Below are 20,799 nucleotides of genomic sequence, written 5' to 3' on the forward strand. Positions count from 1 at the left end.
TGTGTTTCCCCACAGCACTGGTGGAATGGCAGCAACCCACTTGCCACAAAGCAGCTGGCCAATCTCAGCAGTGGGAGTCCCCTTGCTAAGAGCCTGGCTTGTGTGTTGGTGTTTGTTGCAAATCCTCTCTCACAAATAGGGGATGGAGTGGGTGGGGGGAGAGATCTTTTGGGAACATTTTTTGTTCATTAAGCTGTTCTGGTGGGTGGAGTCAAGCTGGTATGTCTAGTAGTAAATAACTGTTCAGACAACACGCTGGCTTATCCACTCGGGATGTCCACACAGGCTCAGAAGAACCCATCTGGAACCACGGGTGGGAGGCCAAGAAGAGGAAGAGGAGGAAGGAAGAAGAGGAGGGTACTGATACACCAGTGTTTCTAAGTAGGCTCTCAAGAGCACAGTCTCATGCAGGCATCTGTATAATCCTGTCCACCACCCTCTGGGCTGCTCTGAGTCACTCAGCCCCTCATTGATGCTCGTGTCTGCTCATGGTCTTGTGCAGATTTGGGTTGCTCTGGCCATCCTGAATGTGTCAGTTCTTAGAGTCAACAGAAGCACAAGTCTCTGGAGAGTACCAGCCCTTGGGAAACGCTCTGGCACTACCTTGGCAGCAGCTGCTTTTTCTTTCTTTGGCATCTTGTTATCTGGTAAAGCCCAACCATATCCTGAGCGGCATCCCCAGCAGCGTGGGCAGCAGGTTGAGGGAGGGGATTGTCCCCCTCTGCTCTGCTGTGACCCCACTTGCAGTGCTGCCTCCAGCTCTGGGCACCAACAGCAGAAGCACATGGAGCTGTTGGAGCAAATCCAGAGGAGGCCAGGGAGATGATCAAGGGCTGGAGCCCCTCTGCTGTGGAGACAGGCTGAGAGAGTTGGGGGTGTTCAGCCTGGAGGAGAGAAGGCTCCAGGGAGAGCTTAGAGCAGCCTCCAGTCCAGGAAAGCTGGAGAGGGACTTTGTGCAAGGGCCTGGAGGGACAAGACAAGGGCTGATGGCTCCAAACTGACAGAGGGGAGATGCAGATGAGATGTGAGGAAGAAGTTGTTCCCTGGGAGGGTGCTGAGGCCCTGGCACAGGCTGCCCAGAGAGGCTGTGGCTGCCCCAGCCCTGGCAGTGCCCAAGGGCAGGTTGGATGGGGCTGGGAGAAACCCAGTTGAGTGGAAGTTGAGTGCCTGGTTGAGTGGCATCACCATGGCAGGGGGTTGGAATGAGATGAGCTTTAAGATCCTTTCCAACACAAACTATTCTCTGGCTCTATGATTTGTCCATCCCAACCTGTGGAGCCCAGTCACAGCAGTGGGGCATTTATAGCATGTTGACAGGGAAAGATGGTGCCTCAAAGAGAAGAAACCACATGAGGGTCCTGCAAACTTTTATATGAGCTATACACAGTCCTCAGTCTGGTGCCTTCTTACAAGACTTCAGGTAACTCCTCCAGTTCTGTTCTCTGCACCAGTTCATGTCTACAGTGAAGTCCTGACATGACCCTGCAGGACACACTGGTTTCATTTAATGCCACATGAAATGCTGTCAGCCCTGCCAGGGCTGAAGTGAACCATCACTATACAGATGTGGCCCTTTGGTGCTTAAAGAGGATGACATAAACCTGCCTGGCTGGCAGATATACATACCAATGGATGTACCCAGGCATGCCTAGATAGGTAGATAAAGTCCTTCAGGGATATCATGATGTGGGTCTCCCCAACCTCACCATCTGCCTTACACATGATGATCATTGTCATCAGCTGGCACACAGGCAGTGCCCCTGGCCCAGGAGGAGCAAGTCCTTTGGTGCTGAGGGGAGGGAGCCCTGGCCCAGGCTGCCCAGGGAGGGTGTGGAGGCTCCTTCTCAGGAGGTTTCCAAGCCCAGCTGGACACGTTCCTGTGCCCCCTGAGCCAGGGGCAGCTGCTGGAGCAGGGGCTGGGGCTGCAGCAGCTCTGCAGGGCCCTTGCAGCCCCACCACTGTGGGATTCACTGTTTGGAAGGGTATGCTGAGGAGTCCTTCCACTCTCTTTGCTTTTTATTGGCCACAGTTGTATTTTCTTAGCATGAGCCATAATTGCAAATGCCTTTTTGAACGTGGTGGATAGCAATAAAGGGGAGGGCACTCACTCAGGGAGCCAGGGAGAGCTGCCAAGAGGAAATTAGCATCTCAGTAATGTTGATGCCATTGCCCTTAGACAAGCAGAGAGGGGTATTTATAAGAGGGGAGTTATTTTACTGAGCTGAGACATGGAGAAGTCACACAAATGGCCACTTGCACACTGATCCTTAGTCCTGGGGATTAATTCCCACAGTGGAACGTGCTACGATACACAAGCCCTGTCCATCACTGCAGACCTTGGCCACAAAGCTGACTGTGCTCTAACATCAGGAATGTATTACCCCAGGATTCATCAATACCCAGTGACCCACAATTATATCACAGCAGCAACTCAAGCCTGGGGCAAGGCTGGACATCCACTGCTGTGTGTGTGTGCAATAGCAGGGGGCTGTTCTGCCCTGAGCAGTTTGTACTCCAAACAGGCATGACAGAGGATCAACTCAAAAGGAAGCTGAGATGCAGGGAAGTCAAATGTTGCTCTGCAGGCCACAGTCCCTGGTGTATAAGCCTTGCTCTCTCATTACTTGGCAAAACCATCTTGTCAATCCGAGCTGGAGCTGCCTGTGCTCTGCAGCTTGTGGGGTTTCTGTGCATCGAATAGGGAGGGTGCTCAGAAAGGAAGCATTTGATTTTATTCCCTGTTCCTTCCTTTGCTGATTGGATCTAACAACTTGAGCCAAGGTTAAAAAAAGAGAAGATTCTATATCTCCAGGCAGCATATAATCATTACATTTGTTTCTGGATGACCTGGGTGAAATTCATCAGCAGCGATTTATCGGGAAGTTCATTGCATCGGTGTTCATTCATTATTTACTCTGTTAGGCTTGGGCACTGTGGCAATCAGTGGAGAAAATTGGACTCTTAGGGCCTTGGACTTCAGTGTTTGTCATTTCCTCGTCTGAGTTGCAGCATGAAATGTATTTGGCACAGACAAATCACTCCTGCTGCTGCTACAGGTCGGTGTGCTCCTGTGGTGGCACCCGGCCATGGCTGCGGCTCAGGCAGCTGGAGGGGTGAAAGCAGGACTGGGGAAAAGGAAAGAGGAAGAGCAGCTTGAATCCCTGTCCCTGCTGCTCAGCACTTCCAAAAGCCTGGGAGGACTTAAATGAATGTCATGGTTATTTTTCATGCCTCCACCTCCCAGCTGAGACAACATGCCTGACGGAGTTCCCCCTCCATTGCTGCGCTCACAAGCACAGGTAGACCAGCTCTGAGTTGAGCAGGGCAGTTCTGCTGCCCCTGTGCTCTGCCCCAGCTGCTGAGGCCTCATGTGCAGGGCTGTGGCCAGTGCTGGGCTGCCCAGCTGCAGAGAGCCAGGGAAGTGCTGCAGAGAGGCCAGTGCAGGGCTGCTGAGATGCTGAGGGGCTGCAAGATGTGTGTGAGGAGGAAAGGCTGCAGCCCTGGGGCTGTTGAGCCTGGGGAACAGAAGCCTGAGCTCAGGGGGATCTCAGCAACATCTCCAAGCACTTAAAGGGTCCTTAAAGGTCCTTAAAGGGTCAGGAGGTGACACTTTGTTTTGCAGGCCAAGGGGTAAGGGGCACAGGCTGGCACACAGGCAGTGCCCCTGGCCCAGGAGGAGCAAGTCCTTTGGTGCTGAGGGGAGGGAGCCCTGGCCCAGGCTGCCCAGGGAGGGTGTGGAGGCTCCTTCTCAGGAGGTTTCCAAGCCCAGCTGGACACGTTCCTGTGCCCCCTGAGCCAGGGGCAGCTGCTGGAGCAGGGGCTGGGGCTGCAGCAGCTCTGCAGGGCCCTTCCAACCCCCACCATTCTGTGTTTCTGTGATAAACAGCACCACAGGGAACACATAAAGCATGTGAGGGCTTACATAACCCCAGCAGTGTGCAGACCCAGGACAGCCAGCCTCTGCAGGGGCAGCATGGAGCGAGCAGATGGAGGGTGTGGAGGCAGCTGAGCTGGAGCAGGGGCTGGGGCTGCAGCAGCTCTGCAGGGCCCTTCCAACACCCATCACTCTGTGATTCTGTGACTAAACTTCAGGGGATCCATAGGTAAGACAGGACTGGTAATATTTGTATTATACATTATTTCCTGGTCATCAGGGGGAAGGTGCAAGAGGAACAGGCCTGGAGATGAAATCTCTTTTCCAGGAGTGGCCAACTGAGCACAGTGATGAAGCAAAACCAGGGAGGAGAGTAAACTTTTGGGGGTGGGAATACCAAACCCTGCCAGGAGATGGTACCAACCCAAGACCAGGGAGAAGCCGGAGCTGGGAAGTGACAGCAGCTGCTAGAGGCACAGAGATGGATGAAGAGAAGGCAGAGAGAAGTGCACAAATCATTGAAAAGGCCCCATGGCCCCCAGAGGAAGATGGACAGATGGCCCTTTGGGATGGCCATGCTCAGTTTTCAGTGTGTGATTTGCACTCTTTGATTTCTGCAGGAAAAAAGCTCCATTTTCATCCTTCATGCTAGGGAAGAAGAACATGTCCTGGGTGATCCTCTGGCAGGATGTGCTGTGCTGGACTTGGGATGTGGAACTGGAAGGGCAAGGTCTTGAGGTGACATTTCTCACCACCCCAACAATTTTCTGCACCCACCAAAATGACCATCAACACCTGGGCATTTTCTTGCCTCAAATCTGCTTCTGTTTTTTTAATGGCTCCATTCAACAGCAATCTTTATCTCCAGCCCAAAAGACATAAAGGTAATTTCACTCCAGTTGCCATGTCCCATGGAGAGGGGTCTTACAGGAGCCATTTCATCTCAGAGCACATGAGCAGGCAGCCAGCCTGCCAAACCAAACAGATGGGGTGGAGGGGGGACAGGGAGGGAAGGCAAGTGTATTTCTCAGGTTTTCATAATCCCTTCTCCTGGCTGAACCATCACAAATCCCAGTGGAAGGGCAGGCATTTTCCAGATGGTAGGAAATAAACTCTGGGACACTTCCACGCTGAGAACTCATTAAGCCCTCCTGGCCCTGCTCCAAGCTCCATGACAGTCCCTGTAAACTGTATTTGGACCTGCCCTTTTTCTATCATCTGTTCCCATGACATCTCCAGACCCATCTTACACAGACAAGCTGCCCAGCTAGCTATTGATTTGATTACTTGTGGCCTCTGCCTCTTGGAGAGCTCGGGGCTCAGGCAAATATCTTCCTAGAAATCTTCTGCATGTTAATCCAAGCAGCTCAGCTGCCTCCACACCTTCCATCTGCTCGCTCCATGCTGCCCCTGCAGAGGCTGGCTGTCCTGGGTCTGCACACTGCTGGGGTTATGTAAGCCCTCACATGCTTTATGTGTTCCCTGTGGTGCTGTTTATCACAGAATCACAGAATGGTGGGGGCTGGAAGGGCCCTGCAGAGCTGCTGCAGCCCCAGCCCCTGCTAAAGCAGGTTCCCCTGGCTCAGGGGGCACAGGAACCTGTCCAGGTGGGCTTGGAAACCTCCTGAGAAGGAGCCTCCACACCCTCCCTGGGCAGCTGGGCCAGGGCATCCTCATACAGTAAAGAAGTTTCTCCTTGTGTTTAAGTGGAACTTTTTTTTCCAGCTTATGCCCATTACCCCTTGTCCTGTTACTGGAGAACAGACAGAAGCATCACCTCATTGTCCTGACATCCACCCTTTAAGTACCTGTAAGGGTTAGTGAGCTCCCCCCTCAGTCTCCTCTTCTCCAGACTAAACAGCCCCAGGTCCCACAGCCTTTCCTCAGCAGGAAGATGCTCCAGTCCCCTGAGCATCTTGGTAGCCCTCCACTTGACTCTCTCTGTGTCTCTTGAGCTGGGGAGCCCAGAACTGGACACAGTTCTCCTCTGAGAGAGTGATGAGGACCATTACTTTGTTGTACTGGCTATTGTCAGCATGATTTAATTACATCCTTGGTTAAGGGGCTCACCTGGGATCTGTATGTGTTGTCACTCCCATACCTCAGGCTTTTTCTCTCAGAGTTCATTAGTAATCTATGGGGAGGGATACCTTCCCCCACCCTTTTACCTCTCCTTTCTCCTGTTTGACTACAGCAACTTTTGAGGATTCTGGATACCCTTGGGACATTCCAGTCCTCCTGCTTTCACTGCTCTGTCTCCTCAATATGTTTCATGTCTTGCTTAAGGTTGTAAAATTTGTTAAGAGTTTCACTCAAAGATCTGCCCCAAGGCTTGATAGTCATGGGTAAGATGGGCTGTGGGACAACATGGGTAGGTATCTGGAGAACTTCTCACCTCAGTGGTTTGAAACTTCACCCCTGAACAACTCCAGGACCGTGACAGAGTACTTGGAAAGAAAATGTGGCTGTGCAACAAAAGAACCTGAGCTTAATGGTGCCCAAATCACACTCAGAGAGCTGGAAGGTAGGTGTTTCTGGCTGTGGTGGTAACCTGGCAGGGTGCTTCTCCTTGCGTTGTTGCAAGATGTCAGGCTCAGAGAATAAAAGGTTCTCTGCAGGGTTTTTTCTCTCTCTGAAACCACGTGGCCTTTCCACAGTGCAGAGTTCACCCAGCTTGAAGAGAGATTGAAGACCCTTAATAGTCCTTTGACCAAGCCCCAGCTAAAACAGATGTTTCCACTAGACTGGGTAAAAAGTGCCTCACCCACTCTGAGTGTGACCCAAATGCTGTCCATTAACTTTCTCTTCCCTGTCCTCTTGGGAGGGGGAGGAATGAGTGGCTGCTCATGGCTGGTTGTTCCTGGTGAGGCCTAAACCACGACAAACAGTGGTTTGCAGAAGGTGAAATTGCAGATGCAGACTCTAAACTAGAATGGTTTTGAGAAGAATCATCACCTAGATATCAGGAAAGCTCGAATCAGCCTCAGCAGCCCAATAGGGAGCATGTAGCTGCCATCCTCGAGCAGCTCCTGCTTGATGCTGTAGCTCTGACGATCCAGAGGTTGTTCCCCCAGCTCACAACAACCCCAAAAGCCTCCCAGAACGTGCTCCCAGATAGGATACTTCCTTCCCTTTCAGGATTTTCTGTGCTTTCCTGAGCTCTCCAGCCCTTGCCTTCGCTGCCCATCCTTGAACACAGTCCTAGACATGCACCATCTGGAGCTGAGCTTTCACAGGGCAGTGTCTGTGCCCAGAGGGCTGTGGGAGGAGGCAAGAGGCTCTTATTGGAAAAGGAGTAAATCCCATTAAGGGTTTTAACATTTATGGCCAAGGGAGATAATGAGGGAAGGTAATTTGGGGTAGGTTTTATTGCAGTTATCATAATGTTTCCCTGAAGCACAAAGATAAAAGTCAGTGGATAATGTCCATAAGGAGTTTTTATATCTTCCTCTTCGTGTATTTTTTTTCAAGCAGTAGCCATTGCAGGCACAGATGGGTGTCAGTGTATGAACACAGAGAATTATGTGATGTTGATACTCAGAATTACGAGTCTCTCAAGGCTCACATGGCTGTCGTGACCCACGTTGGAGACTCACTGTGTTCCACTTGTATTTGGAGACATCCTGGTACATTTTCTCTTCCTCCCCTCCTTATTTTCTGGCTTGACTTTCTCATTTTATCCCATTCTGTAATGCAAGAAGAAAGGCAGGTGATAGACTGGGAACAACAGAGACCCAAAATGAGAGATAACAAAGAACTCTGTTTTCCCTCTGCACTAATGAACCTGTGGAACTCTGCCACAGAGAGGGCTGGACCCAACAGGTTTCAATCTACAGCTCAACTAATCACAAAACATGCTCACAGAGAACTCAACTATCTTTAGCATCTTTACTTAAGGTTTATATGGAGTGGATTGCTATCCGTAAGGTATTTTTTCATGGCCTACAGCTTGTTCTTGGCTACAACTGGGGGGTTTTATTTCTTCACCTGAAGCCAGTTCTGAAATTCCAGTTCTGGAATGGGCTGCCCAAATGGGTTGTGGACACTCCAGATGGGCTGTGGAGTCTCCTTCTCTGGAGACATTCAAAACCCACCTAGGCACGTTCCTGTGTGACCTTCTCTAGGTGGTCCTGCTCTGGCAGGGGGGTTGCTCTGGATAATCTCTAGTTCTTTCCAAGCCTTAAAATTCTGTGAATGTGACAGCTGTGACTCCCTATATAAATGATTGAGCTCATCAGTCCTCCCAGATAAAAGCTAGGAAGACCAAGCCTGGGTTGTGATTGATACAGCTGGCTACAAATCAGGGCTGTGGCCTTGTTATGGTGCCACTGAGCAGAGCTGCCATCAGAGACCATTTTTTCCTGGGGCTTTGTGGCTGAGTAATGGTGCCCTAAAGATTATTTGTCATACAGATGAGGTGCTGGAGAGGATCCAGAGGCAGGTACCAAGCTGGGAAAGGATTTGGAGCAGGTCTCAGATGAGGAAGGGCTGAGGGATCTGGGGCTGTTGAGCCTGGAGAAGGCTCAGGGGAGACCTTCTGGCTCTCTACAACTACCTGAAAGGCAGCTGCAGCCAGGTGGGGGTGGGTCTGTTCTCCCCAGTAACAGCCATAGAACAAGAAGAAACAGCCTCAAGTTGCCCCAGGGCTGGGTATGAGGAGGAATCTCTTTGGTGCCAGGGTTGTCTGGCATTGGAAGGGGCTGCCCAGGGAGGAGGGGAGTCACCATCCCACCATCCAGGGAGAGATTTAAAGGACACATAGATCAAGTTACACCAAGGGAGGTTGAGGCTGGAGGTGAGGAGGAATCTCTTTGGTGCCAGGGCTGTCAGGCATTGGAAGGAGCTGCCCAGGGAGGTGCTGGAGTCACTGTCCCTGGAGGGGTTTCAGAGCTGGGTGGGTGTTGCACTGAGGGCAATGGGCTGGTGGGTGATAGGGCTGGGACAAAGGCTGAGCTCCCTGAGCCAAAACGATTCTATGATCAGGAACACACAAATGGAGGTGAACACACTCTTCCCCTGTGGAAGGGTGAGGAAAAGAGACAAGGAGAGTGTCTGTGAGGCGGCTTCAGCCACACCAGCAGCTGTGAGGCGGGCGGACACCGATGAGCGCGGCCGTCAGGCGGACTACAACGCCCAGAATGCTCTGCGGCCTGCAGGACCCTGCGGGCGAGCGCGGCGCGGAGAACTACAACTCCCATGCTGCACCTCTCCAGCCGCCGTCTCCGATTGGCTGGCTGATGGCGTGACGTGCTCCTCCCCCCGCTTTACCCGTCTCCACGGCAACGGGAGCGCAAACAAGATGGCGGCGGCCGGCGCTGAAGGGTGACGGGTGGTGCTGGGGGGCGAAGCGCCGGTAACGCCGCTCCTCCGCGCCCTCGCTTGTTATTACAGCACATGGCAGAGGGCGAGGAGAGGCGGGGAGAAGGCAACTTCCAGGAGCTGCTTCCCTCTCCTTATGGGCCACCGCAGCCCCTCTCCCTGGGGTTCCCTAAGGAGCAGTCCCAGGACGAGCTGGAGGAGGATGATGATGGTGAAGAGCAAGAGGAGTCACAGCACACAGAGGTTCAGCTCAGTGCCCCCCAGCTGTCTGGGGAAGGTTCTTATGAGGGAACAGCCCTTTGCCCCCTCTTCACTCAGTATAGTTGTGGGGGGGTTGATGGGTGCACCAGGTAGGGATTTCTCACCTCCCCAAAGAGGGGAAAGGATGGTTTGACCTGTTTCCCCTCACCTTTTAGGGTCCCTTTCAACCCCATGATGTCCAGGCCATTTGTGGATTTCCCCTCTCAGTCCTTGCTGTATAAAGCCTAGGGATAAGCTGGTATATTGATGGCCAATTGAACCCCTTTGATACATCCCCAGCCCCTGGACCCAAGTGACTTTATTCTCCCTGCTCTGCTGGGCTCTAAAGTGTCCACTGCCACAGCATTATCACCTTGTATTTTTACTTAGTGGAAGTGCAACTTTATTTATCATGGTCCCTAGGTTAGCAATTGTAGTGTGGCTTCTCCAAGATTATGGGAATTTCACAAGCCATTGGCTTATTTTCTCATTAAGCCTCTGCAGTGGTTCATTAGTGCCATCTGTCAAGTAGCCTCTTTGGCAAAGCTTGCTCTCTGAAGAGTAGCACTGGCTGCTCATGCTGAACAGATGTAAAGGGTCTCCAGTACTGTGCATATTGGGGTTCTGTTAGTGCTGGTTTGCTGAGGTGTTAACATCTATAGTCAAGGGGAGTTTGATGGCTCGACATCCCTGGAAATAGGTCTTGTTTAGAACCAGAAGATGATAAAAACACCCCAACAACAACAAAAACCCCATTGAACCTTTTCAAACGTGTAGAGCTAATATGTGCCATGATTGTATTTATCTGTTTTGAGGGCTATATTCATCATTTTTCCTAATGTGTGCTGCCTTAGGAGGGTGATGGAGCACTGAAAGCAGCATGTGATTGAGGACTTGTATTAAGCTCAGTTCCCAGCTGCATCCCCAGCAGTCTCCAGGTTCCACCAAGTGTGGAATTTCATAAATCTCCCCTTAATCCATTCCTCTCCCTTCCCCCCTCTTCCTTTCTGGTGTTTTATAGGGACAATTTGATGGAGTGTTGGATGAAAGCACCGTGGCTGAGGGACTCCACAAGTTGGGGCGCTCAGCCCTTGGAATCGAATATGTTTATCTTAACTTGTCTCTTTCAGTAAGTATAAGAAAAGAACATGATTGCAAAGTGCTTCTCTGCTCAAAGGTTTCCTCTTTTTAACAGCAAAGAGTTGATGTAGTAAAAGAAAAAGTCAGCAGAGAGAAATAGGCACTTGAAATACTCTGACCCAGCTGCTGACATCTAAATTAACACAAGATGCACCAGGCTTTGGATGTGCCTGTTTGTTCCTCAGGCTGAGGGAGCTGGGGCTCTGCAGCTTGGAGGAGACTGAGTGCTCATTCATGTTACAAACCCATCAAGGGTGGGTGTGAGGAGGCTGGAGCCAGGCTGTGCTCAGGGATGGCCAATGATAGGACAAGGGGCAACGGGGACAAGATGCAACAGAAGAGGTTCCAAAGCAACACAAGGCCCAAGTTGTTCCCTGTTGAGGTGAGGGAGCCCTGGCAGGGGCTGCCCAGATGGGCTGTGGAGTCTCTTTCTCTGGAGACATTCCAAACCCAGCTGCCCAGGGAGGATGTGGAGGCTCCTTCCTTAGAGGTCTTCAAGACCCACCTGGACACGTTCCTATGTGACCTGATCTAGATGGGAGCTGCTTCTGCAGGGGGGTTGGACTGGATGAGCTCTAAAGGTCCCTTCCAACCCCCACCATTCTGTGATCCTATGAATTTGCAGAGGCAGGTTTTAGTCTCTACCTGTCAATGCTGTGCCTTGTACGTGGGACTTTTGACAGGGCACAGAGTGGCTACTGGTGGCAACTGCCAAATCCATACTGAAGGTTTCTTTGTATAGTAACAACCGTAAGATTTTACCCTAGTCTTTGGATTTGAAAGTGTATCTTCCTGCTTCAGGCAGCTGGAGGAACATACTAAACATCTTAGAATGCTGCATTCGTTGTCCCCTCAGAAGCTGTGTCTTTTTAAAGATGACTTGCTCCCTTTTCTCTGCAACCTTGTTTCTCTGGCATTTTTCCCAGCCACAGCTCTCTCTCCTGATTGTGTTTTAAAGTCTTCCCTTTGTGTATATGTCACCCTATTCTGACATATCCAGCCAGAGGGACTTTGGGGCACCTCTTCAGTGCCCCCTGTGTATCTCTTGAGAGAGAAGGTGAGGTTATACAGCTAATTGTTCAAGTCTCTTTGTTTTATTTTTGCCCAGGGTCGTGAGTTAAGTGATATCAACATTCTCTCCAGATACATTCACCTACAGAAGCTGGACCTTTCAAGTAATAAAATTAATGGTATGTTGTAAATACACTAGTAAATTCCTGGCTTGTGAAATCATTTGAGATGAGAAATGCACTGTACCATGCAGCTTTAATATCACAAAGCCTGGTCTACATTTTAATGGTGTGACTGAGGCGGTGGCTGCATCTTCTTGAGCATGATGTATGGACCATTCAGCCAGCTGCACCAGCATATGCTTATCAGTGATAGAGGTTATTGTCCAGTTTATTATCCAAAGATAAAATGCAAGCAAGCATGTCAGTACAAGATTAAGGCTGAGATTTTACACGTGCAGCTGCCATAATATTTACAGTTATGTCTGGTGCAGTTTTCCCAGCTGTGGCCTTTCCTTTGTCAAGGTTTCCCATTGGTGACAAGACTTAACAAATTACAACCTGGATTTAGAAAGGTAACAAATGGAGGCTGGGATAAACTCCATCATCTTCTGTTTCTTCCCTCTCTCTCATACTCCCCAAGTCATTTTTTAGTTTCCCATCAAAAGGATTAAGCTGTGGTGTCAGCCTGTGGTGTTATTGCTTTCAAGTTCACTTCAGGTGCTGCAGGCCTATAATAGCAGCACTTTTCAAAGGCAGCACTTGTCTAGGCTCATTTTACTAACACTTTGTCTGTGAAGGCTGGGTCTGGCAAGGATTTTTCCATAGCAACTAGTCATTTAGACTTCTATAGTGCCCTAAATGCCTTTCTCCCCTAATTAATAAGTCAGGACAGAGGTAGTTTCTCTGTCACTGTAGAGGCAGCTAGAACATCAAACTATATTCTGGCTTATGGTGTAGAAACCATCTTTTTTCCTAGTGAGAAGGTGTTAATATCTCTGATTCCTGCATTTCAAACCTGGCTTTCTGGATGTGTAACTACAAATTCATCCTTGAGTGCTGTTGGACACAGTTATCCCATGATGATGTCTGCATTTACCTTTGCATTCACGTACAGCATTTGACCTTTTGTTTTGTTACTAGATCTCTCTTGTATCAGTCACATGCCTCACTTACTAGAACTGAATGCTTCCAACAACCAATTGACTACATATTTCAGTTTTAAACCACCTAAAAATCTCAAGGTAAGTCACAAGGAACAAAACCACACAACGTTTTGTAGCTTTAAATTCAAACCATTTTTTCTAAATCTCATGTAGACATGGCATTTGAACTGTGCAAAAGTGACTTTTTGTGCTCTCCTGTTTCCTCTTTCCTACCTCAGTTGCTGTTTGAATGGCTTTTCTAAATGTTTGGGTGTTTTACACTGCACATTTCAGGCTTTTGTTTTCTTTCATACCCTTCACCTGGTGAGCTATGGGCAGAAGCAAAACTGAGACAGTGTGGGCTGGATGATCAGGGAGTGAGGTGGATTGTGAACTGGTTTAAGGAAACAAATCAGAGTTGGTGATCAGTGGGACAGGGTCTGGTTGGAGGCCTGTGTCTAGTGGAGTCCCTCAGGGGTTGGTGCTGGGACTGGTGCTGTTCAATCCGTTCATCAATGACCTTGCTGAGGGAACAGAGGCACTGGCAGCAGGTTTGCTGCTGATACTGAACTGGGGGCAGTGGCTGACACCCCAGAGGCTGTGCTGCCATTCACCCAGCCCTGGGCAGGCTGGAGGGTTCATAGAATCACAGAATGGTGGGGGTTGGAAGGGAGCTTTAGAGCTCATCCAGTCCAACCCCCCTGCAGAAGCAGCTCCCACCTAGATCAGGTCACACAGGAACGTGTCCAGGTGGGTCTTGAAGCCCTCCAAGGAAGGAGCCTCCACAACCCCCCTGGGGAGCCTGGGCCAGGGCTCCCTCACCCTCACAGTGAAATAGTTCTTTCTTAGGTTTAAGTGGAACTGTTTGTGTTCCAGCTTTATCCCATCACCCCTTGTCCTGTTACTAGCTACTATAGAAAAGAGGGATGTCCCAACCTCCTGACACCCACCCTTTAGAAATTTATAAATGTTAATAAGATCCCCCCTCAGTCTCCTCTTCTCCAGACTAAACCAGAGACCACATCTGGGATATTGTGTCCAGTTCTGGGCCCTCAGTTCCAGAAGGACAGGGAGCTGCTGGAGAGAGTTGAGCACAGGGCCAGCAAGATGCTGAAGGGAGTGGAGCATCTGCCTTGTGCTGAAAGGCTGAGGGAGCTGGGGCTCTGCAGCTTGGAGAAGAGGAGCCTGAGGGCTGAGCTCAGTCATGTTCCAAACCCATCAAGGGTGGGTGTGAGGAGGCTGGAGCCAGGCTGTGCTCAGGGATGGCCAATGACAGGACAAGGGGCAACGGGGACAAGCTGCAACACAAGAGGTTCCAAAGCAACACAAGGCCAAAGTTGTTCCCTGTTGAGGTGAGGGAGCCCTGGCAGGGGCTGCCCAGATGGGCTGTGGAGGCTCCTTCTCTGGAGCCATCCCAACCCCAGCTGGATGAGTTCCTGTGTGCCCTGCTCTAGGTGGTGCTGCTCTGGCAGGGGGTTGCACTGGCTGATCTTTTGAAGTCCCTTCCAGCCCTTGGTATGCTGTGATTGTGTGAAGGCATATTGTACAGCTCACAGTTCTAGCTAAGAGTAAATGTAGCCAGAATTTTTTCCCTTGCTTGTCAAATTCATCAGACCTTTAGCAGCACCAGTTTCTGCCTTCCAAATTAACTGGTACCAGTCGTTATTGTGAAGCACACACATGAAGTGTAGCTGTATGGTAGCCTTCCTTTTGCTGCTGTTTTCTTGTAGCCCACTGTTGGTTATAAAACACAGGAGGCTGCTTAGAAATACAACCTTTATCTATTTCTCTGTCGTCTCTGTTAGTTTCAATATATAAACACCACTACAGGGCCATTCATGACAATGTTGTTAGAAAAAGGGTATTGATTTGGAAGTTCCCAAAATGTGAATTCTGTGTGTCAGAACCTTTCTGTGTATGACCTAATAGTAATGATCCTGTTTTTACCACACCTTTGATTGCAAGTTTAACATAACAGCCATTTAGTTTCATAAGAAACTTTCTGTCTCCTTTTTTTCTCTAGGAAGTAGATTTCTCCTCCAATCAAATCCCTGAAATGCAAGATTTGTCAGCATACCAGTCACTGACTAAACTCTTGCTGGATTGTATCCTTTCTGGAAACTTGACTGGGATCAAAGTTGTTTGTTTGCTTTCTGTTTCCATGCCTTATTACCTGTTTTCTTTGTATTTTTCCTTCATATAATCATAGAACACTAATTCTGGTGGGGAAACTGATCTTAATTTACCTAGGCATGCCTGATGTTAATGGTGCTTGTGTGTACTTGTAAGGTATTAGCCTGCCACAGGCACCCAAAAACACTTTGCAGCATGTAAAACTGAACAAGTGATGTGTCGCAATGTCTTTGCATGGCAGAGGTAATCAATGTTCCCAGTATTTGTATGTAAGAAAGGTTATTAGTGAATCAGATTGCAATGCTGGACTGTCTTCAATGAAAAAGGTGCATGTTGTTTAATCTTTGAATTGTGCAGGGACTGGAGCCATCCCAAACCCAGCTGGATGAGTTCCTGTGTGACCTACTCTAAGCGGTCCTGCTCTGGCAGGGAGGTTGGGCTGGATGAGCTTTTGAGGTCCCTTCCAGCCCTTGAGATTCTGACTGTAGAGGCTCTGTGGAAGACAAGGCCATTTAGTGACAATGAAGAGTGTCTTTTAGGGTGACAGAGCAGTGGAACAGGCTGCCCAGAGGGGTTGTGGAGTCTCCTTCATTGGAGGTCTTCAACACCTGCCTGAACATGTTCCTATGTGACCTGATCTAGGTGGGACCTGCTTCTGCAGGGGGATTGGACTGGATGAGCTCTAAAGGTCCCTTCCAACCCCACCATTCTATTCTATGAAGTGAGAGAAGACTCCCTGGTGTATGCTGAGGGAAGCACACAGAGCAAAAGCATTCTGTTACCCACCTTTCAAGCTCTCACTGTGATACTTAGTTGGTAGGATTAGAAACAAACACTGCTCTGGCAGAAATCAGATGAACGTAAACCTGCAAATCAAGTTTCTTCATTGCTTACATCTCCAAGGCTGCTCTTAGTCCCCCTAAAGATTCTCCCATGTTTTTCTGAAAGGTCTCCTGGAGTTTGCTTGGAGAAGAGACTGAGGAGTGACCTCATTCATGGTTACAAGTATGTAAAGGGTGAGTGTGAGGAGGATGGAGCCAGGCTGTGCTCTGTGATGGCCAATGATAGGACAAGGGGCAATGGGTATTAACTTGAACAGAAGAGGTTCCAAAGAAACACAAGGATAAACTTGTTCCCTGTTGAGGTGAAGGAGCACTGGCAGGGGCTGCCCAGATAGGCTGTGGAGTCTCCTCCTCTGGAGTCATCCCAACCCCAGCTGGATGAGTTCCTGTGTGCCCTGCTCTAGGTGGTGCTGCTCTGGCAGGGTGGTTGCACTGGATGAGCTTTTCAGGTCTCTTCCAACCCTTGAGACTCTGTGATTCTGTGGTTTGATGATGACATGCTGCCTAACACAACCGTTTCCCAAGGGCTCTTGAACCTTTCCTCTTTGCCTCATAAATTGCATCTTGATTTTTCTGCTCTTTGAAAAGGGGAATGCAGCAGTCTGTTGCAGTTTTCTCTCTGCCTCTCATCCTCCAACTAACCTATCACCAAACAATATTAATACAATGCCTGTTTTGTTCAGGTGGGAGCAGATAAAGCATTTGCAGCTTGTCCAGGTTTCGTTATTCCCATGTTTTACAAGGTGTGCAGATAACATGACTCTTGTCAGGAAAAAATGGCATTGAGACACTCATTCCTTTGCAATTCTAATTTTCCACCACAGAGCAGAAACCATATGGCACAATGAAAAGGAGAAAGGATCAGAGATTTCTATTGTGGATCTGAATCAGTGAGGTATTTTTCCACTTGGTTTCAATGCAGCAGAGTGCTGCCTTCCATTTCTTCATTTGTCAATGAAGACACCATGGAAATGGGGAGAAAAACTCTTTCATGCATCCAGATGCAACAAGACCCTCTGAAAAAGAGGCAAATGGGTGCAGAATTGGGAAGTGCAGGGTTTAGAATAGCAAAGTGGCACTGTTCCTAACCCACATCAAGCACTCCTCACCAAAGATGGCAGCCAAAACAAGCTGCTCTTTGTAATTGCAAATGAAAAGACTGTGTTAACTGTCCTGCAGCAGCAGAAATGTGTGGCATGCATTTCTCACTGACAGTAACTAAGCATTTCTTACCATATTTAAGTGAATCATGATGCAGATGGCAAGGTCATTGCAACTTTTTGTTCTGACAGGTGCACACGCAAGCACACCTGACACGTTTATAAATGAGTTTTCAAGGAGGAAACTCTGCTCAAACCAGAAAAGGAGACAGCTTGGGCAATAATATCTGACAAAGTATTATAGTGAGGCATTAAAAGACTAAAAGTGATTGTGTTAATTTTTAGTGCTGAGCAATTTGCTGCCTGATATTGATGCTCATTGCTTAAATAATATTCTTTCCTTGCCAAGACTTTTCCTCCTCAGTTGAAAGAGCAGCAGTCCCAACCCTGTATGCAGATCAATTAGGATCTATTAAATGTCAGCCTCTGTGAGTGGTTCTGGTTTCTTTTCCAAAATGACAGAGGTCTTACAAAGAGATAAATGGGTGCTTATTGTCTTATTTCTCATCCTCTCCTTCTCCATCTGCACTTGTGAGGGTAGAACTTAGGGTACAATTAAATCCCTATGTTGGAACACAGTAGAGTTAGGTCACAACTATTAAAGAGTATTCTCTTGGCCCTGGTGAAGTTTCCATTTTGTTTGTTTCCAACATCATTCAGACTGAGAGAAAAACCATCCTGATCATTTGCCTGCTGCCTGGTGAGAGTAGGAATGTGGATGAAAATCCACTTGCTCCTCTTTGCAAGCAGAGTTGACTCTCTCAGGTCAATTAAAACTAATCTCTTCTGTGATTGCCTGAAGGCATTTCTCTGTGTCCTGCATGTTCTGGCTGTTTTTTGTTGTTGTTTTTCAGTTCTATTTCTTGGGGGGTTTTTATGTAACTAGTTCTGGCCTGGCCACTTACAATACAAGTTCCATTTTTCTTGCCTAACTTCAATCACTGATAGAGCAGAGAGGTTGAGAGTCAGGTACCTCTGCAGTTGGTAAGAAAGCAATCTGGGATGGCTCTTTGTCAAAGGAAACATGCTTTGTTTAAGGAATCTGGCTACTTATGTTAATGCTCTAGTGTGCTGAGAGGAATCCTAACTACTTATGCTGCTGCTTTTGATTTTAATGTCAATTTAAAAGACACTTTCCCCTTTCAGGACAGATGGCCAGTATAGAACAGGTATCATTTAGAGGGAAATAGCCCCATATAGTGCTATTGTCTGTTATGACTTGAGTAATTTGTGTATGGTGCTTGGAGTTCAAGGTCAGTTTAGGTACCCTGACAACATAAAGATCACACCCTCCTCTGATGAATCACCATGTGTATTCTACAGCTGACCTAACATGACTAGCCCTCAGTTAAAGACATAAATACCCCAATGTTTTAGCCTGCAACTGTGCATCTCATAAGAAGACCAGAGATTTACAGCACAGTTGTGCAAGATGCTGACAGAAGTAGTTTCTTCTCGACACATCCATTCCCTCATCTCCACTATTTTCTTGCTTTGCCATCCCTGAGGTTATGCCAGCTTGAAGGGCTGCCCTGTCAACCAGCTCAGAGAAGCAGAGTTTAAAACCTCTCCAAAAAGAAGGGGAGGGTATTTCTAGCTGGACCAGTGTCACTTGTCCTGCTTCCCTACCAAAAGTTGAGTCAGTCAAACAAAGAGGCAGTAAGTTCCAGAATAGAGTGTTTGAACAGTTCTAAACTCCCTAGCACAAAGCATTTGATCTCCAGCTCTCCATGCCATAAAATTCAGCTCCATTGGCTAATTTTGCAACTAATTATTGCAAAGGTTTAGTGTTCAGTTATTTTCCTTAAATGCAAATGCCTTCGTATAGTTAATAACATAGAGGAGATAAGAGGACTAGAGAAGTGCAACAGTTTGACTCATCTCAGCTTGTCACACAACAGACTCATCACAATCAGTGGCCTTGACAACTTACCCATCAAAATCCTCAATCTGGTAAGAAAGAAGTAATTCTAGATGTTTTTCTGCCTTAATAAATGTGAAGGTAGTTACATAGCAATTTTTCTGAGGTATTTGTAATACTGGACAGATTCTTAATACAGGAGCATAGTGTAGAAGGGAGCTGTGGAGGTTGCCTGACCCAGCAGCATCCTGCTCAAGGCAGAGTCCTCTTCAGTGGAGGTTGCTCAGAATCCAGCTCTGTTTTGAGCTCTGAGGGCACAGAGGCACTGTCAGCAGTTTTGCTGAGGGTACTAAAATGAAGGGAGTGGCTGACACCCCAGAGGCTGTGCTGCCATTCAACCAGCCCTGGGCAGGCTGGAGGGTTGGGCACAGAGAAATCTAATGGAAGTCAACAAGGGCAAGTGGAGAGTCTGGCATCTGGGAAAGAATCACCCCAGGCACCAGCACAGGCTGGGGAATGAACCCTTAGAGAGTAGTGTAGGGGAAAGGGAGCTGGGGGGTGCTACTGGGCAGCAGGATGAGCATGAGCCAGCAATGTGCCCTCGTGGCCAAGAGGCCAATGGCAGCCTGGGGTGGGTTAGAAGGGCTGTGGGCAGGAGGTGGAGAGAGGTTGTGCTCCCCCTCTCCTCTGCCCTTGTGAGACCACATCTGGGATATTGTGTCCAGTTCTGGGCCCTCAGTTGCAGAAGGACAGGGAGCTGCTGGAGAGAGTTGAGCACAGGGCCAGCAAGATGCTGAAGGGAGTGGAGCATCTGCCTTGTGCTGAAAGGCTGAGGGAGCTGGGGCTCTGCAACTTGGAGAAGAGGAGCCTGAGGGGTGAGCTCAGTCATGTTCCAAACCCATCAAGGGTGGGTGTGAGGAGGCTGGAGCCAGGCTGTGCTCAGGGATGGCCAATGACAGGACAAGGGGCAACGGGGACAAGCTGCGACACAAGAGGTTCCAAAGCAACACAAGGCCAAAGTTGTTCCCTGTTGAGGTGAGGGAGCCCTGGCAGGGGCTGCCCAGATGGGCTGTGGAGTCTCCTTCTCTGGAGCCATCCCAACCCCAGCTGGATGAGTTCCTGTGTGCCCTGCTCTAGGTGGTGCTGCTCTGGCAGGGGGGTTGCACTGGGTGAGCTCTCCAGGTCCCTTCCAAGACTTAACATTCTATGATTCTATGAATTTCTCCAAAGACAGTTTGCATTTGCTCTGCAGTGTTGACATTCACTCTGGTGGGTTTTGCTGTTGCTCAGATGATGTGTAAGAAGTTACTTTCAGTGCAGGTCCCACAATACGGACAATGAAATTCATGTCTTTTGGAAACTTTTGCCCTGTGAAGTTGTGCTGGTGCTAACAGGGAGCTGGGACAGGGGTGGGAAACGTGAGGGCTGAGAACAATACATTTGTTTTACAAAACAAGTCCAGTTTAGTATGCAAACCTGGTAGATTATTAAAGCATCCTTGTTTAAATATTTAATGATCTTGTAATGAGATTGGAAGCTTTATTTTGCCAGCTTTGCATCAAGGTATCTGGGTATATTTGTTTAAATACAACATTTCTAGGTTATATTTCTAGATGCTTGTGTGAGATTTATGTTAATACCAAGGTTAATTCCTGTAGTGTAGACAACTGCATGAGACAGTTGTTCTCTGGTGTCCCAAAAGTCAGCAGAGAGAAATAGGCACTTCAAATACTTTGTTACTCTGACCCAGCTGCTGACATCTACATTAATAAGAGCTGCATCAGGCTTTGGATGTGCCTGTTTGTTCCTCAGGCTGAGGGAGCTGGGGCTCTGCAGCTTGGAGAAGAGGAGCCTGAGGGGTGAGCTCAGTCATGTTCCAAACCCTTCAAGGGTGGGTGTGAGGAGGCTGGAGCCAGGCTGTGCTCAGGGATGGGCAGTGACAGGACAAGGGGCAATGGGCCCAAGCTGCAACACAAGAGGTTCCAAAGCAACACAAGGCCAAAGTTGTTCCCTGTTGAGGTGAGGGAGCCCTGGCAGGGGCTGCCCAGATGGGCTGTGGAGTCTCCTTCTCTGCA

General features: G+C 48.8%; 1 protein-coding gene across 1 annotated transcript in view; it reads left to right on the plus strand.

Annotated features, from left to right (window-relative positions):
• The first annotated feature begins 9,268 nt into the window (after nt 1-9,268).
• Nucleotides 9,269-20,799, plus strand: part of LRGUK (leucine rich repeats and guanylate kinase domain containing) — a 51,927-nt gene continuing 40,396 nt past the window's right edge. The window contains exons 1-6 of the mRNA XM_062020284.1: nt 9,269-9,436; nt 10,455-10,562; nt 11,682-11,763; nt 12,727-12,827; nt 14,752-14,833; nt 18,692-18,816. Of these exons, the coding sequence (XP_061876268.1) occupies nt 9,269-9,436; nt 10,455-10,562; nt 11,682-11,763; nt 12,727-12,827; nt 14,752-14,833; nt 18,692-18,816 (666 nt within the window). The remainder of the gene's footprint in view (nt 9,437-10,454; nt 10,563-11,681; nt 11,764-12,726; nt 12,828-14,751; nt 14,834-18,691; nt 18,817-20,799) is intronic.

The sequence above is a fragment of the Colius striatus genome, chromosome 1 (assembly GCF_028858725.1).
Source record: "Colius striatus isolate bColStr4 chromosome 1, bColStr4.1.hap1, whole genome shotgun sequence".
NCBI lineage: Eukaryota > Metazoa > Chordata > Aves > Coliiformes > Coliidae > Colius > Colius striatus.